The sequence below is a fragment of the Anolis carolinensis genome, unplaced genomic scaffold (assembly GCF_035594765.1).
Source record: "Anolis carolinensis isolate JA03-04 unplaced genomic scaffold, rAnoCar3.1.pri scaffold_36, whole genome shotgun sequence".
Classification (NCBI taxonomy): domain Eukaryota; kingdom Metazoa; phylum Chordata; class Lepidosauria; order Squamata; family Dactyloidae; genus Anolis; species Anolis carolinensis.
In genome coordinates this window covers 201878-228681 of record NW_026943845.1, presented here as the reverse complement: position 1 = coordinate 228681, position 26804 = coordinate 201878, and the positions used below count along the sequence as shown (strand labels likewise).

General features: G+C 39.1%; 2 protein-coding genes across 2 annotated transcripts; both read right to left on the bottom strand.

Annotated features, from left to right (window-relative positions):
- Positions 1 to 239: 239 nt before the first annotated feature.
- prr19 (proline rich 19) lies at positions 240 to 8728 on the bottom strand. Its single transcript, XM_008124929.3, has 4 exons — positions 8424 to 8728; positions 4833 to 5741; positions 2204 to 2376; positions 240 to 2119 (listed from the first exon to the last, which is right to left on the bottom strand). Exons 2-4 carry the CDS (start codon positions 5725 to 5727, stop codon positions 1157 to 1159), a joined length of 2031 nt encoding a protein of 676 aa, XP_008123136.2. The 5' UTR covers positions 5728 to 5741; positions 8424 to 8728; the 3' UTR covers positions 240 to 1156.
- A 2410-nt stretch (positions 8729 to 11138) lies between these two features.
- On the bottom strand, positions 11139 to 25801 carry cd79a (CD79a molecule). The gene is made up of 5 exons (XM_062966854.1): positions 24402 to 25801; positions 17704 to 18177; positions 15749 to 15867; positions 14383 to 14451; positions 11139 to 11937 (listed from the first exon to the last, which is right to left on the bottom strand). The coding sequence occupies exons 1-5, from the start codon at positions 24448 to 24450 to the stop codon at positions 11815 to 11817; spliced, it is 834 nt and encodes a 277-aa protein (XP_062822924.1). The 5' UTR covers positions 24451 to 25801; the 3' UTR covers positions 11139 to 11814.
- Positions 25802 to 26804: the final 1003 nt, after the last annotated feature.

The following is a 26804-nucleotide window of genomic DNA, read 5'->3' as shown; positions in this document are numbered from 1 at the left end:
TTATTCAATAACCATCATCTTATTCTCATTCTTATTCATAATAATCTGGCATCTAATAATAGTCTATTAACCCACTCAAAAACTTAGACAAAATAATATTCGTAAAATATTGTGGTAATAATAATAATAATAAATTCACTCAAAAATATAGACAAAATATGTTCTTAAAATATGATGATGATAATAATAATAATAACAACAATCTATTAACCTGCTCAAAGTAGAGACAAAAAAGCATATTGAAAGTAAGTAATTTAATGGAGTCGAGTAACAATATTATCTTTCGTTGTTACTGAGGGGCACCTACCTGCACCTTGGAAGGCAATTAATGGCTCCAGAGACTGTTTCACCCAGAAGTTAAATAAATGAGCTTAAAAGGAACAAAAAAAAGGGATCAAAATCCTCAAACTCTGGCCTTCCCAGCTGTTTTGGGACTCCAACTCCCAGAAGCCTCTGTTGCCAGTGAGTGGGGATTCTGGGAGCTGAAGTCCAAAACATCTGGAAAGGCCAGAGTTTGGGGAAAGGCAAAGGAGAGCACTGAGGGGTCCTTTCAGGTCACAGAGCTTTTGCGGGGAGGGTTGTTTCAAGTCATAGGAGAGTTTTGGGGGGTAATTTAGGGTCACATGAAAGTGTTGAGGGTCCTTTCAGGTCATAAGGGAGTTTTGGGGGGTCATTTCAGGTCATAGGAGAGTCTTAAGGGGTTCTTTCAAGTCATAGGAGAGTTTTGGGGGGTCGTTTCAGGTCATAGGAGAGAGTTGGGGGGTCCTTTCAGGTCATAGAAACATTTTGGGGGTCATTTCAGGTCAAAGGAGTTTTAGGGGGTCCTTTCAGGTCAAAGGAGAGTATTGGGGGTCGTTTCAGGTCATAGGAGAGTATTGGGGGGTCATTTCAGGTCATAGAAGTTTTGGGGGTCCTTTCAAATCATAGGAGAGTTTTGGGGGGTCATTTCAGGTCATAGGAGAGTTTGGGGGGTCATTTCAGGTCACAGGAGAGTCTTAAAGGGTCCTTTCAGGTCATAGAAGGGGTCTTTTCAGGTCATAGGAGAGTTTTGGGAGGTCATTAGAGGTCACTGGAGAGTCTTAAGGGGTCCTTTCAGGTCATAGGAGAGAGTTTGGAGCCGTTCCAGGTCACAGAGAGGGTAGCCCAGCCCCCCCCCTCAGTACAGCTTCATCCGGGGAAAGGCCCAGGGTTCGGGGCTGGCCTGGTCCAGCAGATGCCCTTGGAAGGAGCTGCTGGGGTCGGCCCGGCCCTCTTCCAGGGCCTCTGAAGGGGGGAAGCAGGACATGGGGAGCCGCTGGCAGGCCTGCAGGTGCTGCCGGGACCCCTGGCGCCGGAGCAGCCTCTCCAGGTCGTCCCCGTGGCCTCCCTCCGTGGGTGGCGCCAGGCCCCAAGTTGGCTCCGCGGAGTGTGTTCGGGGCTTTGCGAGGGCAAGAAAGAAGTCGTTCCCCGTTGCTTCCGGCTGGGGGTTCGGCCGGGACAAGAAGGCGGTGCCGTTTGGCTCCGGGACGAGGCTGTAGAGCTGGAGGAACTCCTTGGGCTGCCATTCTTGGGAGGACGGAAACCGGCGACCCAGGAGGGACCTGCGGGGCGGGGTCGGCCCTTCCGCGGCCGTTTCGGGGCTCCAGATGCTCTTCAGGACGTCAAAGGAGGTCTGGGAGTCCGGGTTCCGGGACCCCAAATCCGGCAGGCGCGAACCATGGGACGGGGCGGGTTCTGTCCCACAGAACCACATAACGTCCGGGTTCCGTTCCTCGCCCGGCGGCTCCGTCGAGAGGAAAGGGTCGGAGCCGTTCGCGTCGAGATGCGATAAATCCAGGGAGTGACGGGCAGCGAAAGGCAAGCATCGCCAACGGGAGATGGCTTTCCTGGGCGAGGCGGCCGCTTCGAGCCTCTCCGAGAGGCCTCTGTGACCCCAGAAAGCCTCCGATGACCCTTGCGAGAGCGGGAGTCCAGCCTCGCGTGGTTCGTCAGAGACCAAGGGGATTCTGAAGGGATTCGCCCGTTGAGGAGACGCAGAGCGAGGGAGAAGGAGGGGATTCACTGCATCTGAAGGGAAGCTGGCGTCTGCCCCGAGGAAGGAGTCAAGGCCTTGCTCTCTCTGGTCCGGCCCCTCCGCCGCCTGCGCAGAGACGCAACCGTAAGACAAGATCGTAGCCCAACAGAGAGTTGGCAGAATTATTATTATTATTATAATGGCACTTACCATTCTGGCCGCACTTTGCGACGGACTGGGAGGGAATCCGGCCAAGAAGGTCTCCTCCTGCCCCCTCCTCTTCCTCAGAGGAAGGCCTGGCTCCTCGGAGTCTCCGCTGCCGCAATGGCCGGGTCTCGATCCGGGCCACGGCCCCCGGTCCCTGCTAGAAGGGCTCCTGAGGCCTGAAGGAAGAAGAAGAGGAACCTCAGCAAACCCCACTGGAATCACTCATCTGCAAGCGTCTCGCTAGAGATGTCCAGTCAATACAGAGTTGATGCTCCAGCATGCGGTCAAGTAGGAGTTAGGCCGATTTCTAACAGTTACTCTGAAGCAGCCAGAAACACTTCTATCTGTTTATTTTATCTATCTCGTATCTATCTGATCTATCTTCTCCCCAGGAATAGGTTAAGGGAGAGGCAGTGGGCGGGGTCATGCAAATGAAGAAAGAAAGGAACTCTGGCATGTGCTCGCTGTAACCTGCAATGTCCTTGGAGGGAGTAACTTGGTGTCTCCCCAGCACTGGGAACTAGAGCCTGTTTGTAGAGAGCGGACACCTGTGCCACATACACACATACAGATTTTCTCTTTTAACAGATTATGGCATCTACCCATCCCCAGGGGTGCCATGGGTCCACTGATTCTATGATAATTGTTGTTATTATTATTGATGATGATGATAATAATAATAATAATAATAATAATAATAATAATAATAATAGATGGTCCAACCCTGAGGCCTTGGTGGAGACTGCCTTACCTGTACATGATATCATGGATTCTAATAATAATAATCAGTCACAGAAGTGGCAAAACGAAATCCAGCATATCTATCTTGTTTGCTGTGTCATACAATAAAATAATAATAAAGAACTGGTGGGATCACAAACCTGCAAAGGTGTGATGACTCATGGGCCTTGTAGTCCTGCTCAGGACATTGTAATTCCTGATGAAGATGAAAACTTGGGTTTTTTACCTTCCCAGTCTGAACTGGATTCCTCTCAGCCAGATCTTTCCCAGGCAGATCTGGGAACCTTGCACCTGCAAGAAAGTTGTCTCCCAGAAGTATGTCAAACAAGCCCAGAGCCTACTTCTCCCGTATTCTTGCGCCGGGAGTTTTGTAAACAACAGAGAAGTTTAGATTCAGCTTCGCGCAGGAGTGCGAGGATTGCAGCTAAGAATGTGGCCAATTAAGACTGTTTCTCGTGAGAATCTTTGGGGAGTCTCACATCTGGTCTCAGAGTTAGCTTTCGGTTCTGATTCCCAGAGAACTGCTTCGGCGGGAAACTAGACTCTATTTAGGTGTTTTACCCGCGTAGTAACTTCGCGGAGTCAATTCGTCAGCCTACGGAGCGAGTTGTGTCTGGACAGCGCGCTCCGGTTCAAGCCTCGCTCCTGCTCAAGCCTTGCCTTGCTATCCAGCCTTCGCCTTGCTTCCCAGCCTTTGTTTATCTACGGACTTTGCCTTGTTTCCCAGGATCAATCCTTGCCTTGTTCCACGGATTTATCAAGTTATTCCACGGACCTTGTTCTTGTTCTTAGTTACCTTGTTCCACGTTCAAGCCTTGTTTCAAGTATCAAGTTATTTCCTAGCCTCGCTCAAGTTTCATGGACTAAAGGACCTTGTCATCTCCCCTCACTTTGCTTGGCAAAGTGAGTGTTTCGGTTATTGGATTACAACTTTGGACCTTAATATTTCTTATTGGACATTGCTTTTTTGGACTAATTCTGACCTTTCCTGAAAGGTCTAATTCTGGACTATTTTCTACACTTGTTTTTATTAACTTTATATATTCCTACAATAAAGATATTAGATAGATTCTGGCCTCTGTGTATGGTTATTGGTGCTCTGCAGCCTGGGTCGTGACAAAAGGTAATGGAAAATGAGCACGCAAAGATCCTGTAGGACTTCCGAATCCAGACTGACAAAGTTCTGGAACACAACACACCAGACATCACAGTTGTGGAAAAGAAAAAGGTTTGGATCATTGATGTCGCCATCCCAGGTGACAGTCGCATTGACGAAAAACAACTGGAAAAACTCAGCCGCTATCAGGACCTCAAGATTGAACTGCAAAGACTCTGGCAGAAACCAGTGCAGGTGGTCCCGGTGGTGATGGGCACATTGGGTGCTGTGCCAAAAGATCTCAGCCGGCATTTGGAAACAATAGACATTGACAAAATTACGATCTGCCAACTGCAAAAGGTCACCCAACTGGGATCTGCGCGCATCATCCGAAAATACATCACACAGTCCTAAACGCTTGGGATGTTCAACTTGTGATTTTGTGATATGAAATCCAGCATGTCTATCTTGTTTGCTGTGTCATACAATGTCGTTGTGTCAATAATAATAATAATAATAATAATAATAATAATAATAATAATAAGGCATCCCCATGAGTGCCATGGATTCACTGAGCTCTTACTGTATTATTATTATTTTATTATTATTATTATGACACAGCAAACAAGATAGATATGCTGGATTTCGTATTATTATTATTATCATCATCATCATCATCATCATCTGGCATCTACTCATACCCAGGGATGCCATGGATTCACTAAATGCCTAATCAGCATCAGCATCATTGTCATAGATGGATTCTCCCTGAGGCCTCAATGGTGACCGCCTTACCTGTCCGGAGGGCCTCTCCGCTGCTGCCTCCTCTGCTGACCAGCGTCCTCCTGAGAGAGTCCAAGGCGTCCATGTCCGGCCAGGCCTTCCTCTGCTCCCGCAGGGCTCTGGCCACTGCCTGCTGGGCCTCGCTGACCACGCTGCGCCCGGGGAACAGGGCCTGGAGGTCCAGGAGCCGCTGCAGGTCTTGGGCCAGCTCTTTGGCCAAGGACTGGCCTTTGGTTGGCTCAATGCCTCCAGCCACAGGAGGGACGTTCTTCTTCTCGCCCACGGTTTTGACCTCCATGTCCTGGGGACTGACTTCCAAAGCTGCGGGAGTGACCGACAGCTGTGGTGCTGCTTCTGTAGCATCTTCCGCGGCCAAAGGATTGGGTTTGCAGGAGTGATGGAGCTGGACCTCTCCTCCTTCCTCTTCTTCTTGCACCGTCTCCTTATCCCCGCATTCGGGGGTCACCTCTACGGCCACCTCCGGCCCCGTCCGGGGGCTCAAGAGTCTCTCGATATCGGCCGACTTGACCTCCCGGTTGAAGATGCCCCAGTGCTGGGGGCGGTGGGTGAGGCGGTGCTGGGTGATGACCACCGCCTTGGCCCCGCCGATCGGGGTCGAATGGGCACCGGGTCTCAGCTGGGAGCCCCAGAAAGGGGGGCGTGGGGCCACCTTCTTTGGGAGACCCTTGCTGCTGCTGGACACCGGCTCCGCGTCCGCGTCCGGAGTGCCGCGGCCGAACCGGGCCCCATTCCGTTCCCGCCTGGACCGCCGGCGCTTGACCCGGGTGGGGGGCAGGGGTGAGGGACCTCTCTGAGGCTGGAAGGAAGTGGGCCGGAGTGGGGGGACGTCGCCGGCACCACGTCCGCTGGCAAAGGACCTCCGCTCCCTTTGTCTGCTGGGGTTCATCCTGGAAGAAGCCCCTAAGAGGAAGCAACACAACAGGGTCACAGGAGGGACCCCCAAGGGAGAGAGACAGAGAAGATAGGTCAGGCATGGGCCAACTTGGGCTCTCCTCCAGGTGTTTTGGACTTCAACTCCCACAATTCCTAACAGCCGCTAGGCATTGAAGTCCAAAACACCTGGAGGAGGGCCCAAGTTGGCCCATGCCTTAGACCAGGGGTCCCCAAACTAAGGCCCGGGGGCCGGATGCGGCCCTCCAAGGTCATTTACCTGGCCCCCGCCCTCAGTTTTATAATATAATATTTTTATATCAGTTTTAATAATATAATATATTGTATATACATATAATATTAATAATTCTCTTATGTTATACAATATAATACTAATAGTAATACCATATAATAATATTAATTGTATATTATACATTACATATTATATAATAGTATAGTGGTATAGTTCAATATAGTAATATATAATGCTAATATTGTGCTATGCTAATAATATAATATATTGTATGTACATACAGTTGCTCTGAGTCCCCTTCGGGGTGAGAAGGGTGGGATATAAATGTAGTAAATAAATGCAGTAAATAAATAATTAATTTTAGACTTGGGCTCGGCCAAAGTCTGACATGACTTGAAGGCACAAAACAACAACAACAACAATCCTAATTAACCTGACTATCTCATTGGCCAGTAGCAGGCCCACACTTTCCATTGAAATCCTAATAGGTTTATGTTGGTTAAAATTGTTTTCATTTTTAAATATTGTATTGTTCTTTCGTTGTTGTTGTTGTTGAACTACAAATAAGACATGTGCAGTATGCATAGGAATTTGTTTGCATTTTTTTTTCAAATGATAATTTGGCCCCTCAACAGTCTGAAAGATTGTGGACCGGCCCGCTGCTTAAAAAGTTTGGGGACCCCTGCCTTAGACAGAGATTGATGATTCTCCCACAACAATTTTTAACCAATACTACCACCACTTTGCCACAGCAATGCGTGGCTGGGCACAGCTAGTATATTAAATATAATACTACTGATAATATAAAATAATATATAATGATAATACTGTTTTATTATTGTATATTTGTATAATTTTTTAACTGTGAGCTGCTTTGAGTCCCCATATGGAGAGATAAAGTGGGATATAAATAAATAAATTACTAGTAATAACACAATATAATAATAATGTAATATACTAATATAATTATAATACTGTAAATAATATATAATAAATTATAATAATACTGTTTTATTATTTTATATATTCTAAGTTTTTCAATTGTGAGCTGCTGAGTTCCGTATGAAATAAATTACAATTTAAATAATAATATAACAATTTATTTATGTATTTATTTATATAATAATAATTATGAGCCTAATGACCATTACATTTCCCACTCAGCTCTCAAAGCTTTTCATAAGTCCAAATGTATGCAAATATAATAATATAACAATTTATGTATTTATTTATATAATAATAGCCTAATAACCATTATGTTTCCCACTCAGCTCTGAAAGCTTTTCATAAGTCCAAATGTAAGCAAATATAACAATTTATTTATGTATTTATTTATATAATAATAGCCTAATAACCATTATGTTTTCCACTCAGCTCTGAAAGCTTTTCATAAGTCCAAATGTATGCAAATATAATAACAATATAACAATTTATTTATGTATTTATTTATATAATAAAAGCATAATAACCATTAAATTTCCCACTCAGCTCTGAAAGCTTTTCATAAGTCCAAATGTAAGCAAATATAACAATTTATTTATGTATTTATTTATATAATAATAGCCTAATAACCATTATGTTTTCCACTCAGCTCTGAAAGCTTTTCATAAGTCCAAATGTATGCAAATATAATAACAATATAACAATTTATTTATGTATTTAATTATATAATAATAAAAGCTTAATATCCATTAAATTTCCCACTCAGCTCTCAAAGCTTTTCATAAGTCCAAATGTAACAATTTATTTATGTATTTATTTATATAATAATAGCCTAATAACCATTATGTTTTCCACTCAGCTCTGAAAGCTTTTCATAAGTCCAAATGTATGCAAATATAATAACAATATAACAATTTATGTATTTAATTATATAATAATAAAAGCTTAATATCCATTAAATTTCCCACTCAGCTCTCAAAGCTTTTCATAAGTCCAAATGTAACAATTTATTTATGTATTTATTTATATAATAAAAGCATAATAACCATTAAATTTCCTACTCAGCTCTCAAAGCTTTTCATAAGTCCAAATGTATGCAAATATAATAACAATATAACAATTTATTTATGTATTTATTTATATAATAATAAAAGCTTAATATCCATTAAATTTCCCACTCAGCTCTCAAAGCTTTTCCTAAGTCCAAATGTATGCAAATGTATGCAAAAGCAGCCATTTTCCCCTCTATTTTCTGAACAGCATCAATAAAATAATAAAATATTAATAAATAATAATTTTATCATAAGTCCAAATGTATGCAAATGTATGCAAATGCAGCCATTTCCCCCTCTATTTTCTGAACTGCATCAATAAAATAATAAAATATTAATAAATAATAATTTTAAAATATTATCAATATTTTTTATCAATATCTCCTTCTTTTAAAAATACAATCCCTTCTCTAAAAATATTAAAAGATATACATATATATATATATATTAATTGATTTATTTTACATCGAACAAAGGCCAATGAATCCTGTCTAGGCCTTCAGCCCTCCAACTGCCTTTCACAGGCCACGCCCCTCAGTGGGCGGGGCCAAAGAGGGCGCCACGTGACCGGCGGGGAGGAAAAAGCGCGCGCGGAGGGCGAGAGAAGCGAGGTCACGTGACTCGGCTCGCCCGCTATCTCTCCGCTGTTTCCTATTAGAGCCTTGGCCACGCCCCTGCTTCGTCCCGATTGGGCGCAAGAAGATCGGCGCCACGCTGATTGGCTACATTTATTTGGCGGGTTTTGGGTGGGTTTAATAATAATAATAATAATAATATAATATAAATAATAATAATAAGGAGAGCTCCCTCCAGGTGGGACAAAAGGAAACAAACCCACCCAAAATAATAATATAATAATAATAATAATATAATAATAATAATAATATAAGAATATATTATTTTATTATGACACAGCAAACAAGATAGATATGCTGGATTTCATATTCTGAAATCCAGAATATATTATTATTATTATTATTATTATTATTATTATTTTATTATGACACAGCAAACAAGATAGATATGAAATCCAGCACATCTATCTTGTTTGCTGTGTCATAATAAAATAATAATAATAATAATAATAATAATAATAATATATTCTTTTATTCTTATTATATTATTATTATTTTGGGTGGGTTTGCTTCCTTTTTTCCCCACCTGGAGGGAGCTCTTCTTATTATTATTCGTATTAAATCTATTTATTTATATCCTAATAGAAGCCAGTCTTCCCCAATACATTTATTACTATTATCATTATTATAATGATTCTATTTATTTGTATCCCAAAAGATAGAAGCCAAAGCCTTCCTCAAACATCATCATCATTATTCTACTTGTTTATATCCCAAAATAATATTATCACCATATTTTTATATCTCAAAAATATAGAAGCCAAAGTTTTCTGAAAACATCTTGTCTCCTTTGCATCACCAGTAACATGCATATACAGTAGAGTCTCACTTATCCAACACTCACTTATCCAACGTTCTGGATTATCCAACGCATTTTTGTAGTCAATGTTTTCAATATATCGTGATACTTTGGTGCTAAATTCATAAATACAGTAATTACTACATAGCATTACTGTCTATTGAACTACTTTTTCTGCCAAATTTGTTGTCTAACATGATGTTTTGGTGCTTAATTTGTAAAATCATAACCTAATTTGATGTTTAATAGGCTTCTCCTTAATCTCTCCTTATTATCCAACATATTCGCTTATCCAACGTTCTGCCGGCCCGTTTATGTTGGATAAGTGAGACTCTACTGTATATATATATATATATAGACACAATATAATTTACAATAATATATAATATTATAATATATTGTATATACACATAATATTGATAATATTATATTGTAATACAATATAATAGTAATAACACAATATAATAGTATTAATTATATATTATATATTACATGTAATATTACCAATAATATTACCATATAATGATGTAGTACGATATAGTAATTTAATGCTTATAAATGTAGTAAATAAATAAATAATAAGTAACATGCATATATATATATATATATACACAATATAATTTACAATAATATATAATAATATAATTTATTGTATATACACATAATATTGATAATATTATATTGTAATACAATATAATACTAATAATACGATATAATAGTATTAATTATATATTACATGTAATATTACTAATAATATTATCATATAATGATATATTACAATATAGTAATTTAATGCTTATATTGTGCTATGCTAATAATATATTGTACGTTCATTTGATTTGTAAGTCCCCTTCGGGGTGAGAAAAAAATAAATAATAAGTAACATGCATATATATATATATATAGACACAATATAATTTACAATAATATATAATAATATAATATACTAGCTGTGCCCGGCCACGCGTTGCTGTGGCAAAGTGGTGGTGATATTGGTTAAAAATTGTTGTGTAATTTTATTTGACTTTATTTGCATTTTTTAGTAATGTTATTGTAAGTTATATTTTTATTTATTATATTTTATTATTTTCTTGTATTATTTTTAGTTATTTTCTGTTATTGTAGTATTTTATTGTATTAATTTTTTAGTGTTTTTTATTATTTTTTATTGGGTTGCTAGGAGACGAAGTTGGAGGAGCTTAGCCTTCTAACTGGCAGCAATTGGATAAAAGCAATTATTCCTCTCCCTCTAATTAGGACTTTATTTTTCTTTCCTTTTTGTTGTATCAACCTAGAGGCGTGGATGATGGGTTGTGTTGTCAAATTTTGAGGTTGGGGGGCCTGTAGTTTTGTTGTTTTGTGGGTCGCCGTGATGCCATCACTCTTTTATATATATAGATTGTATATACACATAATATTGATAATATTATATTGTAATGCAATATAATACTAATAATACAATATAATAGTATTAATTACATATTATATATTACATGTAATATTACTAATAATATTACCATATAATGATATAGTACAAACCCCATCAGTATTTAAAGTCAATCATAATTCTATCTATCTATCTATCTGTCTGTCTGTCTATCTATCTATCTATCTATCTATCTATCTATCTATCTATCTATCTATCTATCAGGTTTGGTCCAGATCCATTATCAATGGGATTTGGATGGGAAGGGACTACAACTCCTATCATCCAGGTCAACCCCTTCCCAAAAAGAGAGATACACAGATATTTTCACTTTTATTGGACACAGAGATATATATATATATATATATATATATATATATATATATATAGAGAGAGAGAGAGAGAGAGAGAGAGAGAGAGAGAGAGAGAGGGAGAGAGACATTGCAAGGCAGGGACCCCGTCTGTGGGTTCACACAATAGATATGGTATATATTATAATACAGGGTGTTTGAAAAAGAACTCATTCTTAACTGTGAGTTGTTTACAAGTCGGATGTATATGGTAAAATTAGGTGCCTCGGCTTATATTCGGGTCGACCTATACTCGAGTATATATGGTATATATATTTATATATATATGAGATAGATTTGGAAGGGATCCCCAAAGGCCATCCAGTCCAGCCCCATTGTTCTTAACTGTGAGTTTTTGCAAGTTGGACGCTTGCAACTTGGGGCCGGTTTATCTATCTCCAGGAAGGTGTCAATACAGAAAGAAGAGAGTCAGTCCCATTCGGAATATTTCGGCAGAGACCAGAATGCCAAGCAAGCGCTTTTTGCTGCATTGCGTTGTATGGTGTCGGCTGGACTTCTTTGCAGAAATGGAGGTCTTTTTCCTCCCAAAACAGTGTCCGCATATGCATGCATCCACTCATGAAAAATGGAAATAAATCCTATGCTCTGCAGAGAGGATTTCCCAGTGAATCAGAATCCAGAGAATTCAGGGTTTCTCGGGTTTCTCCAGCTGGAGGTCGATCACCTTGACGTTGCCGATGTCCTGGTAGGTGGCCTGGAGACCCCGGGAGATGTCCTCATACATGGAGCAGTCGTCCAGGTTCAGCCCCTAAGAAGCAAGAGAGGAAGGTTTTGATCTAAAAACAGTGGTTTTGATATAAAACAGTGGTTCCCAAACTTATTTGGCCTGCCGCCCCCTTCCCAAAAAAATATGACTCAGCACCCCTGTGATGTCTCAGGCACCTTTGGCCCCTGACCCCGCGGCCATTGCTGACCAAACTGATGAATTCCTTTCCAGATGCCTACTGTTGACATTTCTGTGCCAGAGCCAATTAAGGATGCCCTTGAGACAGTGCCACCTTTCCCGGGTTCTCCGGATGGTTTACTGTTTGATCGAAGGGCTTTTCTAAAAACAGACCGTTCTCAGAAGCAAAGTTTATGACGTAGCGCCAGATTAGCAGAGCGAGGTGATGATGGCTAGCCCAGTTCTCTTGGGAAGAATTAGGGAGGCAGGCACCTGGTGCGATGTCTTTGGCGGACCAGTTCTCTTGGGAAGAATTAGGGAGTCCAGCACCTGCTCTGGGGGAGCTTATGAACTTCCATAAAAGTTTTGCGCTGGAAAACTTCGGCGTGGTGTCAACTTAACTTCTGACTGGGAAGCATCGCCGTCTCTTGATCCTGAGCTCCAAGCGGCCTGACGGTGTGCTTACTCTGGTGTAGACCGGGTGTTGGTTTACCTTCTTGCCAAGTTGGGACTGCGTTTCAGCTCCTGAACATCTAGTTTTTGCCTTGCCCTGAAACCCTGATTTGGACATTTATTCTAAAGGACTCTTCTTGCTTCTGTGATGCCTCATGGGCCTTGTAGTCCTGTTCCTAGTACTATTGTGGCAGATGAAGATGAAAACATGGGGTTTTCGCCGGTTCAACAAGAGCTGGAGTCTCTTCACCTGCCGGATGTTGATGTTTGCCCTCAAGAATTCAGTAAAACAGGCCTTGGGCAGAACTCCCCTCCGTTTCCCAGGAAGGAATCTTATTCTAGAGACAGGGGAGTTAGAGAGGCCCAACGGAGGAGTTCACGGATTGCTGCCAAACAACAGACTGATTAGGTCTGCTTCCCTTGGGAAATTCTAAGGAGTCTTGCATCTGGACAGAGTTGGGTTTCGCTCCTTGTTCTCTAGGGAAAGAGACTTGTTGGCGGGAAAACGAGACCCAATATAGGTGTTTGGCGCGGGAGATTCTTTGCGGAGTCAATTGATCACCTTCAGGAGAGAGATGGTGTGTGGACTTCGTAACCCCAGTTCCTTGCTTCCCGGATCGAGTTTCAAGCCTTGCCTTGCCTTGCTGTTTAACCACGGACCCTGCTCCATGCTTCACGTTTTGCCTTGTCTCCAGTCACGGACCTTGCCAAGAACCAAGTTTATTTCCAGCCTTGTTGTCAAGCTTCATTGGACTTTAAGACTCTGACATTTCCCCACACTATTGCTTGGCAAGAGTGTGTGTTTCGGTCAAGTGGATTAAAACTTTGAACTCTAATATCATTTATTGGACAATACATTTTTGGACTATATTTGACCTCTTTTGAAAGGTCTGTTTCTGAACTATATTCTTCACTTGTTTTTATTGCTTTTATATATTTCTTTAATAAAGATATTAGATAGAGACTGGCCTCTGTGTAAGGTTATTGGTGCCCAGCAGCCAGGGTTCTGACAGCTTCCTGCTCTTTTCCCCACTCAAAACTCAGACGGAGTTTGAGTGTGCTTCGGTTTCTGGATTTTGAACTCTAATACTGGACATAAGACTTTATCTTATTGGACTAAAATTGATCTTTCCTGGAAGGTCAATTGCTACTTTTACTTTGCTGCTTATTTCCTTTTGGAACTTTATTTGCTTTAATAAAGATATTATATTGTTATTGGCTTCTGTGTTGGTTCCCAGTCTTCGCGCCGCCCAGGAGTGTAACACTCAGCCCTGTCTTGTGCTCTTGGGAAGAGGCCCCGCCCCTCCCTGGCCCCGCCCCTGTGTCCTAATAGGTGCCATCACTGCCCCCCTGGATCACTGCAGTGCCCACCAGGGGGCGGTAGTGCTCATTTTGGGAATCTAAAATATACCCCATTGACTCGAATCTCAGGCTCACATTTCTGGGCAAAATGACCTCTCGAAAATCAAGGGGTGCGTTACATCCATGCAATACGGTACTGAGCCAAAACCAAAGAGGAACCTGCTTCAGAAGCTCCTCTGTTAAGGGGTGTCATATCTCATTTAACTGCATTTTCTCAGTGCTATGCAATGCTGGGATTTGTAGTTCGGAGAGGCACCAGCACTCTTGGGCTGGGGAAGCCCAAGACTTTGCAAAGCTACATGATTTCACAGCACGGAGCATGAGATTGGCATCATCCCAGTGCCTTATAAATCTACTCCTGGAATAATAACCCCGCGTCCAGTTTTGGGCAAAACAATCCAAGACGGAGATGGACAGACAGGAGAGATGTCCCGAGAAGGGTCACCAAAAGGGTCAAAGGTTTGGAAAACGTGGACCCTGTTCTCCGGCACTTACTTCATAGAGGTTCTCCTCTTCGTAGGGTGTCTTCTTAGCTTGTGAGAGGCGCTCGTTTTCCCATCTCTTCTGCAAAGGAGACAAGAAATACCGTATATACTTGAGTATAAGCCAAGGTTTTCAGCCCTTTTTTAGGACTGAAAAAGCCCCCCTCGGCTTATACTTGGGTGAGGGTCCTGGTTGGCTTATATTCAGGTTGGCTTATACTCGAGTATATATGGTACATTTATTATTTTTCTCTATTATTATTGGTATTATTACATTTATTATTCTACTCTATGATTATCATTACATTTATTATTTTATTCTATTACTACTACATTTATTTTACTCTTTATTATTATTATTCTTACATTTATTATTTCACTGATATTATTGTTATTATTACATTTATTATTTTGCTCTATTTATTATTACATTTATTATTTTACTGTATTTATTATTTTTACATTTATTATTTCACTGATATATTGTTATTATTACATTTATTATTTTGCTCTATTTATTAATACATTTATTATTTCACTGTATTATTATTCTTGCATTTATTATTTCACTGATATTATTGTTATTATTACATTTATTATTTTGCTCTAGTTATTATTACATCAATTATTTTACAGTATTATTATTCTTACATTTATTATTTCACTGATATTATTGTTATTATTCCATTTATTATTTTGCTCTAATTATTATTACATTTATTATTTCATTGTATTATTATTCTTGCATTTATTATTTCACTGATATTATTGTTATTATTACATTTATTATTTTGCTCTAGTTATTATTACATCAATTATTTTACAGTATTATTATTCTTACATTTATTATTTCACTGATATTATTGTTATTATTCCATTTATTATTTTGCTCTAATTATTATTACATTTATTATTTCATTGTATTATTATTCTTACATTTATTAGTTCACTGATATTATTGTTATTATTCCATTTATTATTTTGCTCTATTTATTATTCAATTTATTGTTTTACTGTATTATTTTTCTTACATTTATTATTTCACTGATATTAATGTTTCTTGTTACATTTATTATTTTACTCTATTATTATTAAAAGGCTCCATAAGCACATTTACATAGATGATTTAATCAGAGTTGGACAGTCTTACCTTAAATTAGTTTTATGTAAATATTTAAAAACATTTAATCTACTGATATCTCAATTAATTTTATTTTATTGGTACCTATTTTTATTTCTGAAATTTACCATTATCGGCTTAGACTTGAGTCAATGTTTTCCCAGTTGATTGTGGTAAAATTAGGAGCCTCGGCTTATATTCGGGTTGGCTTATACTCAAGTATATACGGAATATATGGTAAGTAGAGAAGCTCATTTACCCTAAAAAGGAGGAAAAGCCCGGGCCCGATGGCGCTGACCAGGAGGAGAAAGGCTTCGGCCGTGATGATCCTGTTCTTGACCGATTCGCTCATGTTCAGGAAGGCGGCCGGACGGAGCCCTAAAATCAGGAAGCACAAGAGAGAGATTTGGGACCCCCAAAGGTCATCTAGTCCAGCCCCGTTCTCATCTATGAGTCTATTCCAAGCCGGATGTTTGTCACTCAGGAACAAACTTTGCACATATATCTGAGATAGATATAGTGTCCAGCCTTATTCTCAATTATTAATAGTTTGGCAATAATATTGATATTAGCATCAAGTATTAACAATTAATAGTATGGTGATGATATTGATATTAATATCAAGTATTAACAGTTCATAGTGTGGCAATAATACGGACATTAATATCAAGTATTAATAATTTATGGTATGGCAATAATATCAATATTAATATTAATTATTGATCATTAATAGTATGGTAGTAATATCAATATTAATATCAAGTATTGATCATTAATAGTATGGTAGTAATATCAATATCAATATCAAATATTAACAGTTAATAGTATAGTGATAATATTGATATTAGTATCAAGTATTAACAGTTCATAGTGTGGCAATAATATGGACATTAATATCACTTATTAATAATTTAGAGTATGGCAATAATACCAATATTAAGATCAAGTATTGATCATTAATAGTATGGCAGTAATATCAATATTAATATTGAATATTAACAGTTAATAGTATAATGATAATATTGATCTTAATATCAATTATTAACAGTTCATAGTGTGGCAATAATATGGACATTAATATCATTTAGAGTATGGCAATAATACCAATATTAATATAAAGTATTGATTACTAATGTTATGGCAATAATATCAATATTAATATCAAGTATTAACAGTTAATAGTATAGTGATAATATTGATATTAATATCAAGTATTAACAGTTCATAGTGTGGCAATAATACGGACATTAATATCAAGTATTAATAATTTAGAGTATGGCAATAATACCAATATTAATATAAAGTATTGATCACTAATAGTATGGCAATAATATCAATATTAATATCAAATATTAACAGTTAATATGATAGTGATAATATTGATATTAATATCAATTATTAACAGTTAATAGTATGGCAATAATATTAATTATATCAAGTATTGATCATTAGTATAGCAATAATATCATATTTTTCATATTTTGAGTCATTTATTTTTTTCTGGAAAGGGGGCAGCAGGCCAAATAAGTTTGGGAACCACTGCCCTAGATGTTCGCTAGGGATTGCTGCCAAAAGGCTGGGAACCCAAGGTCAGAGGAATGCCTTCATGTCTTGTAAGAATGGGGAAATAAGGGGAAATGTGGGGACACATTTCAGATCAAGCAACTTTGCATTCAGAGCAAGATCTCCTGCTTTGTTCCTGTTTTCAAGCCTCAAGTCTTGGTTCAAGTTTCTATGGTTTCCTTGTCTTCATGCTCCTGTTTGTATCATGTACTTTGGATGTTTCCTTGTCTATCGTGTACTTTGGATTTTGCTTTAAAGATCATGTTCCTGTTTTAAGCCTTGTGTTCTAAGGATTTACTTGCTGTTTTGGGGACGTTGAACTCTATTTGGATTACTGCATTTCCATTTGGATCGTTGCCTTTCCTTATTGCTTTTTGCCTTACTCTTTGCTACCTTTTTTTATCAATAAACTATTTATATCCAGTCTGTCTCACTGGCCATGTTGAGAGCAAGTCGGACCCTCGCTGGGGTGCAACATTGATATTATTATTGAAACAGGATTAAATATTCATACTTGTTAATAATATGTCAACAATGTCAATGTTGATATTTAATAAGGGATTATACGGCTTGCAGGAGTTTGCCCATGTCGGAACTAGACGCGGCATCCTAGCTGGGGAAGGGTCTCCCTCCCTCCCACCCCACACTCACTCCGGACCCAGAGGTACGTCCCGCAAGAGTGTCCCCGGCCACGTGGCGCTTCCACGAAGCAGTAGTACATCCCGGAGTCGTTCCGGCGCGCCGGGCGGAAGGACAGCCGCGACAGCCCCGCTCCACGGTCCACGGACACTTCTCGGTTCCAAGCGCCGTCAGCCGCGACAGAACTTCGGCTGCAGTTGGGGGAGCAGGAGCGCACCCAGGTGACGTTGGCTTCGGGCGGCTCAAAGCGGCACTCCAGGAAGGTGGAGTGGCCCTCCGGCACGACGCGGGAGGCCGGGACGGGCCCCACAGAGACGGTGTTCTGGGAGAGGCCCTGCGCCACCGGATTGGCCGGAAGTGTGGCATTGATGACGGCGGCCTCTGAAGCATTGGAGGGCCACTTCACCCCACCGGAGGGCCACTTCACCTGCTCCATTGATGGGATGACTTCGTATGCGTCAGTGGCCCATTGGCCGTCAAGACTGCCTGCGAAATGCAATAATAGGGTTACGTTTATTGTCATCGTATACCGGAATTCAGAGCCATCCCCAAAAATGCATTATTATATACAATAGAGTCTCACTTATCCAACATAAACAGGCCGGCAGAACCTTGGATAAGCGAATATCTTGGATAATAAGGAGGGATTAAGGAAAAGCCTATTAAATGTCAAGTGACATTATGACCATGTTTTACAACAAACTGACAGAAAAAGCAGTTCAATACACAGTAACGTTATGCAGTAATTACTGTACTTACAAATTTAGCACTAAAACATCGCAATGTATTGAAAACATTGACCACAAAAAATTGGCTACTAACAAATTGACTACAAATAAAGGTAGAATTGCATAACAAGTTAAATCTGTAAAATGTTCAGTCCTTGCTGCCTAGAGAGACAGCTGTGGATCCGGGCGGGAGGCAGACTGCGTTGGATAATCCAGAACGTTGGATAAGCAAATGCTGGATAAGCAAGACTCTACTATAATACTAGCTTGGACTGGATGTCCTTTGGGGGCCCCTCCCAACTCTTCAGATCCTATGATAAATCTATCATCCCTTTTTCTTGACCATTTGTAGGCTATCTTTCTATCTATGGCTGGATGGTCATCTGCTGGGAGCGATCGGATTGTGCTGGGCAGAATGGGGCTGGACTGGATGTCCTTTGGCAGCCCCTCCCAACTCTTTGGATTCATATTTCAGTTTCTTCCCAATTTCCCAAAAATATAGAGACTCTTGTTTGATGTTCTTACCTCTTAACTTGGATGCCCAGAATATAATATAATAGAATATAATCTATCTATCTATCTATCTATCTATCTATCTATCTATCTATCTATCTACTGTATATACTCACGTATAAGCCGACCTGAATATAAGCCGAGGCACCTAATTTTATCACAAAACTGGGAAAACCTATTGATTCAAGTATAAGATGAGGGTGGGAAATGCAGCAGCTACGGGTAAATTTCAAAATAAAAATAGATACCAATAAAATTTCATTTCATTAATCGAGGCATCAGTAGGTTAAATGTTTTTTTAATATTTACCGTATTTCAAAGAAAAACAATAAGCTAGCTCTATAAGTGGAAAAGTAGGGGCAACAAAAACAATATTGTATCAACAATAACCTAATAATAATAATAATAATAATAATAATAATAATAATAATAATAATAATAATAATAATAATAATAAAAACTTCATTTCGATCCCACCCAATCGCCCCATGAGGACTCAGGCCGGCTTCCAACATAGTAACAGGCAAACATTCAATGTTTCAAGGCAAACAATGCAGAGCTAGATATAGATTTATAATTATAGATACTAACTTCACATATGCATTTCCCCCCTGAAACGTTTGCAAATCCCCTCTGTGTGTGTGCACATTTCCCCTACAATATTTGCAAGCCATATAATATATTCATATCTATCTAGACATGTCTATTGATATTTGTGTATTCATTTTCCCCCTGTAATATTTGCAAGCTCTATATATAGGTAGGTAAGAATATATTCATATCTATCCAGACATCTCTTTTTATATAGATATTTGCAGAGACTTGCAAACATATGCGGGTAAATTCATATATAAAAATAATGTATATGTATGGCTACAGATACACAGGTACATGGATCTATATGTATAAAGGATTTGCAAAGACCTGCAAACATATGAGGGCAAATTCATATATAAAATTAATGTATATAGATAGATACACATATAAAGGTACAAAGCTTGCAAGGGGTGAATGCCGATATATCTGTAGGAGAGTTTAACAAATATTTCAGGGGAAAATGCTTTCATAAGATTAATGAATATATATATTTTTCTTCTTCCTGACTTGCAAGGGTGTCTTTCTCTTTTCAAAACATTCCCTTGATTAAGAGCGAGGGAGGCTTTGCAAAAGAAAACACACTGATAAGGGAGGAGAAGAGAGAAATAGATCACATATTGCAAGCAACAGCCTGAAGGCTCCGTTGCCGGCCTTGACCTTGACCCGATTATAAGCCGGGGGAGGATTTTTCAGCTCATAAATAAGGGCTGAAAAACTCGGCTTATCTTTCAGTATATACGATAAATGTAATGTTCATTTTACTATGTAGTAAACAACAAAACCACTGAACCAAATCACCCCAAATTTGGGCACAAAAGACACAGTCATCCAAAATACGTCTTTCAATAAAAAAAAATGCTAGAAAAATAGTCCAAATTACAGAGGATGAGGAAGAGCCTTTATCCCCCTAACTGCCAGTTAGAAAGGTAGGCTCTGCTGCCTTTAGGCCCCGCCATATAATCGACTTGATTCCCATAAGCCACAGCAACGCGTGGCCGGGCACAACTAGTCTAAATACAATCTCTTTGCCTGCCTTTCCAGTCATAGGGTCTTGTCATCCAAAATACGTCTTTCAATCAAAAAAACCTAGAAACAAAAAAACCTAGAAAAATAGTCCAAATTACAGAGGATGAGGAAGAGCCTTTCTCCCCCTAACTGCCAGTTAGAAAGGTAAGCCACAGCAATGCGTGGCTGGGCACAGCTAGTACAGTAGAGTCTCACTTATCCAACACTCGCTTGTCCAAGCTTCTGGATTATCCAACACATTTTTGTAGTCAATGTTATCTATAAATCATGATATTTTGGTGCTAAATTTGTAAATACAGTACTACATAGCATTATTTCATATTGAACTACTTTTTCTGTCAAATTTGGTGTATAACCTGATGTTTTGGTGCTTTAATTTGTAAAATCATAACCTAATTTGGTGTTTAATAGGCTTCTCCTTAATCTCTCCTTATTATCCAACATATTCGCTTATCCAACGTTCTGCCGGCCCATTTATGTTGGATAAGTGAGACTCTACTGTATAAAGATAATCTCTTTGCCTGCCTTTCCAGTCATAGGGTCTTGTCATCCAAAATATGTCTTTCAATCAAAAAAACCTAGAAACAAAAAAAGCTAAAAAATTAGTCCAAATCACAGAGGATGAGGAAGAGCCTTTCTCCCCCTAACTGCCTGTTAGAAAGGTAAGCCACAGCAACGCGTGGCCGGGCACAGCTAGTATAAATACAATCTCTTTGCCTGCCTTTCCAGTCATAGGGTCTTGTCATCCAAAATATGTCTTTCAATCAAAAAAACCCTAGAAAAATAGTCCAAATTACAGAGGATGAGGAAGAGCCTTTCTCCCCCTAACTGCCAGTTAGAAAGGTAAGACACAGCAACGCGTGGCCGGGCACAGCTAGTACAAAGATAATCTCTTTGCCTGCCTTTCCAGTCATAGGGTCTTGTCATCCAAAATATGTCTTTCAATAAAAAAAAACCTAGAAAAATAGTTCAAATTACAGAGGATGAGGAAGAGCCTTTCTCCCCCTAACTGCCAGTTAGAAAGGTAAGCCATAGCAACGTGTGGCCGGGCACAGCTAGTCTAAAGATAATCTCTTTGCCTGCCTTTCCAGTCATAGGGTCTTGTCATCCAAAATATGTCTTTCAATCAAAAAACCCCTAGAAAAATAGTCCAAATTACAGAGGATGAGGAAGAGCCTTTCTCCCCCTAACTGCCAGTTAGAAAGGTAAGCCACAGCAACGCGTGGCCGGGCACAGCTAGTACAAAGATAATCTCTTTGCCTGTCTTTCCAGTCATAGGGTCTTGTCATCCAAAATATGTCTTTCAATCAAAAAAAACCTAGAAAAATAGTCCAAATTACAGAGGATGAGGAAGAGCCTTTCTCCCCCTAACTGGCAGTTAGAAAGGTAAGCCATAGCAACGTGTGGCCGGGCACAGCTAGTCTAAAGATAATCTCTTTGCCTGCCTTTCCAGTCATAGGGTCTTGTCGTCCCTTTGGGGCCAGTGGGTGGTTTTGGTTCCTTTTTCCAGGCCTGATTGACAGGAAACAGAAGAGAGGCAGATCTTTCCTTTTAAAGGGTTTATTTAGGGAACTTTGCAGAGCGGAACCCGAGACCCTCTCCCTCCGGGGATTCTCATGAAAAAACAGGGCCAACGCTTGGCCCCTCGCAGGGTGCATCCGCACGGTGGAGTTAATGTGGTTTGACACCACTTTGTCTGCCGTAGTTCACTGCAATAGGAGTCCTAGTTCGACAAGGTCTTTCCTTTTGCAAACTGCAACTCCCAGGACCCCACGGCATCGAGCCTTGGTGGCTAACGTGACGCTAAACTACATTAATTCTGCCGTGCAGATGCAACTCCTTCAGGGCCCCTGCTCCCTGCCTTAGAACTGGGCCACTTCCAACATTTGTGTTTTAAAAGTTTGTAAAATAAGCTTTCGCTGTAAAAATCACATAGAAAATAATAAAAATCTATATTTAAAAAAATCTATATTTAAAAAAGTTTGTAAAATAAGAACAATAATGACTCTTGCAAAGACAAGGGCAGAGTATTACATCGATCAATAATAATAATAATAATAATAATAATAATAATAATAATAATAATAATAATAATAATAAGCCTCGCAAAGGCAATGGTGAAGTAGGATAGCCATCAATAATAATAATAATAAGCCTTGAAGAGACACTGGGGGAGCATGAAATCGATCAATAATAGTAATAGTGATAGTAGTAATAATAATATGCCTAGCAGAGACACTGGTGGAGTATTTAATTGATCAATAATAGTAATAGTAAAGTAGTAATAATAATATGCCTTGCAGAGACACTGGTGGAGCATGAAATTGATCAATAATAGTAATAGTAGTAATAATAATATGCCTTGCAGAGACATTGTTGGAGTATTTAATTGATCAGTAATAGTAATAGTAGTAATAATAATATGCCTTGCAGAGACACTGGTGGAGAATTTAATTGATCAGTAATAGTAATAGTAGTAATAATAATATGCCTTGCAGAGACATTGTTGGAGTATTTAATTGATCAGTAATAGTAATAGTAGTAATAATAATATGCCTTGCAGAGACATTGTTGGAGTATTTAATTGATCAGTAATAGTAATAGTAGTAATAATAATATGCCTTGCAGAGACATTGTTGGAGTATTTAATTGATCAGTAATAGTAATAGTAGTAATAATAATATGCCTTGCAGAGACATTGTTGGAGTATTTAATTGATCAGTAATAGTAATAGTAGTAATAATAATATGCCTTGCAGAGACACTGGTGGAGAATTTAATTGATCAGTAATAGTAATAGTAGTAATAATAATATGCCTTGCAGAGACATTGTTGGAGTATTTAATTGATCAGTAATAGTAATAGTAGTAATAATAATATGCCTTGCAGAGACATTGTTGGAGTATTTAATTGATCAGTAATAGTAATAGTAGTAATAATAATATGCCTTGCAGAGACACTGGTGGAGAATTTAATTGATCAGTAATAGTAATAGTAGTAATAATAATATGCCTTACAGAGACACTGGTGGAGTATTTAATTGATCAGTAATAGTAATAATAATAATAATAATAATAATAATAATAATAATAATAATATGCCTTGCAGAGACACTGGTGGAATATTTAATTGATCAGTAATAGTAATAGTAGTAATAATAATATGCCTTGTAGAGACACTGGTGGAGTATTAAATTGATCAGAATAGTAATAGTAATAATAATAATAATAATAATAATAATAATAATATGCCTTGCAGAGACACTGGTGGAATATTTAATTGATCAGTAATAGTAATAGTAGTAATAATAATATGCCTTGTAGAGACACTGGTGGAGTATTAAATTGATCAGTAATAGTAATAGTAATAATAATAATAATAATATGCCTTGCAGAGACACTGGTGGAGTATTTAATTGATCAGTAATAGTAATAGTAGTAATAATAATATGCCTTGCAGAGACACTGGTGGAGTATTTAATTGATCAGTAATAGTAATAGTAGTAATAATAATATGCCTTGCAGACACTGGTGGAGTATTTAATTGATCAGTAAAAGTAATAATAATAATAATAATAATAATAATAATAATAATAATAATAATAATATGCCTTGCAGAGACACTGGTGGAGTATTAAATTTATTATTATTATTATTATTATTATTATTATTATTATTATTATTATTATTATTCCCTCTTTTAAAAGAGACTCAAAGCGGCCAAACAATTCAAAACAACTCCCATCCTTCCCTAGCCTTGAGACCTGGCAGTCAAAGTGGTGCTAAACTGCATTAACTCGCCAGTGCAGACGCACCTTTCCGATGTTTGTCCCCCAAAGAGCTCTCACCTGGGAAAAGGCCAAAGAGAAGCAACAGGTGAGCAACCTTTCCTTCCATTCTTCGGAGCCTTGCAGTCTTGAAAGGCAAGGGAGCTGCCTGATGGGTTCTAGAGTTGTGTTTGCTCTCTCTCTCTCCGCTTTGTGTTCTTCCTCTTTGCTTCTGCAGACGGAGATGCGCATGGGTGCTCCCCGATGCGCCACCCAGAAGGCCACCCAAGTTTTTAATTAATTAACCACACGCCTTCGTTTTCTCGGGTCTCTCTTATTATTATTATTTCAGCCGATTCCTTGCATGTTTTAGCAAAGGAGGAATCAGCAGGCCATGGATCCCATGGGCCAGGCTTCTGGGTCGTTTGGGGAATGGACACAATTGCTGCCATTGCAATGATTGGCAGTATTACGATTATCAAGAAACAAAATTATTATAATTACAATAATAATTACAATAATAATAATAATAATAATAATAATTTTATTTTTATACCCCGCCCCATCTCCCCAATGGGGACTTGGAGCGGCTTACATGGGGACCAAGCCCAAAAACATACAACAATAAAATGATAATTATCATTATTATTCCACTTTGAACTGCAATGAGAGGTGGGTAATCTTCTATCTTGCTCTATACACATCATAAAATTGTGTATGTGTGTATGTGGCACAGGTGTCTGCTCACAAACACACAATAGTTCCCAGTGCTGAGGAGCCACCAAGTCATTCCCTCCCAGGTTATGGCGAGCACATCCCAGTGTTTTCTTTCTCTCTCCATTTGCATAACTCCGCCCACTGCCTCTCCCTTAATCCTTTCCTGCCCTTTCCTGTGTTACACAGCAAAACTGAACATACTGGAGAGAGGTTTGGGGAGAATTCACTATAATTTGTATCAATCTGAATCAATCTGTCAACCTTTTGCTTGTAAAACTTGGTGGTTGCTATCGCAGGAGGACATCCAACTCTTTGTTTGTCACGCAAGTATGCAAAAATAATAATAATAATAATAATAATAATAATAATAACAACAATAATAATCGTGACATAATACAGTAGTGTCTCACTTATCCAATAATAATAATAATAAGCCCAGGAGCAAGCCATCAGGACAAAGCCAATACAGGCCAAGATTGAAAAATCAGCTAATGACCCAAAATGCAGACTGTGCAAGGAAGCTGACGAAACCATGGATCATATCCTCAGCTGCTGTAAGAAAATCGCACAGACAGACTACAAACAGAGGCACAACTATGTGGCCCAAATTATTCATGGGAACTTTTGCCTCAAGTACCACCTCCCAGCAGCAAAGAACTGGTGGGATCACAAACCTGCAAAGGTTGTGGAAAATGAGCACGCAAAGATCCTGTGGGACTTCCGAAATCATTTGGGCCACATAGTTGTGCCTCTGTTTGTAGTCTGTCTGTGCGATTTTCTTACAGCGGCTGGGGATATGATCAATGGTTTCGTCGGTTTCCTTGCACAGTCTGCATTTTGGGTCAACAGCTGATTTTTCGATCTTGGCCTTGTTTGCCTTTGTCCTGATGTCTTGCTCCTGGGCTGCAAGGATCAGGCCTTCTGTCTCCTTCTTCAGGGTCCCATTCGTGAGCCAGAGCCAGGTCTTCTATTATTATTATTATTATTATTATTATTATTATTATGAATGGCCTTTGTCCTGATGTCTTGCTCCTGGGCTGCAAGGATCAGGCCTTCTGTCTCCTTCTTCAGGGTCCCATTTGTGAACCAGAGCCAGGTCTTCTCTTTATCAGCTTTTCCTTCAATTTTGTCAAGGAACTTTCCATGCAGTGTTTTGTGGTACCACCTGTCAGCTCTAGTTTGTAGTGCGGTTTTCTTGTACTGATTCTTTGTCTGTTGTGCTTTGAGGAGTTTCTGATTTTTGACTTCAATCAAAGCAGGTTCTTCACTTTGCTTTACGTATTCTGCCAGGGCATGTTCTTCTTCTTTGACTGCTTGTTTTACTTGTAAGAGTCCTCTGCCCCCTGATCTTCTAGGCAGATATAGCCGGTCAACATCACTGCGAGGGTGCAGTGAGTGATAAATGGTTATGAGTTTTCTTGTTTTTCTGTCCAAATTGTCCAGTTCCATCTGTGTCCAGTTTATGATGCCAGCAGTATATCTTATGACAGGTATGGCCCAGGTGTTTATGGCCTTGATGGTGTTGCCTCCATTGAGCTTGCTTTTGAGAATTTTTCTGACCCTTTGTGTGTATTCTTTGCTGACCACAGTCTTCACATGTTCATGCTTGATGTTGTCCAGCTGTAATATGCCCAGATATTTATAGGCCTCTGGCTGGTGACACTTTATCGTTTGGCCATTAGTCATATTTATGCCCTCACTTTCAATTATTTTACCCTTCTTCAATGCCACTGTCGAACATTTGTGCAAACCAAACTTCATGCTGAT

What these genes read in the sequence shown, in the direction of transcription:
- prr19 (XM_008124929.3), bottom strand. Translation starts at nt 5,727, where the DNA reads ATGAACCCCAGCAGACAAAGGGAGCGGAGGTCCTTTGCCAGCGGACGT. An exon ending in CGGAGAGGCCCTCCGGACAG is followed by an intron (nt 2,377 to 4,832) that starts GTAAGGCGGTCA and finishes TTCTTCCTTCAG; the next exon opens with GCCTCAGGAGCCCTTCTAGC. An exon ending in CGCAAAGTGCGGCCAGAATG is followed by an intron (nt 2,120 to 2,203) that starts GTAAGTGCCATT and finishes GTCTCTGCGCAG; the next exon opens with GCGGCGGAGGGGCCGGACCA.
- cd79a (XM_062966854.1), bottom strand. Translation starts at nt 24,450, where the DNA reads ATGGAAGGAAAGGTTGCTCACCTGTTGCTTCTCTTTGGCCTTTTCCCA. An exon ending in GACGTACCTCTGGGTCCGGA is followed by an intron (nt 15,868 to 17,703) that starts GTGAGTGTGGGG and finishes TCCTGATTTTAG; the next exon opens with GGCTCCGTCCGGCCGCCTTC. An exon ending in AAGAGGAGAACCTCTATGAA is followed by an intron (nt 11,938 to 14,382) that starts GTAAGTGCCGGA and finishes CTTGCTTCTTAG; the next exon opens with GGGCTGAACCTGGACGACTG.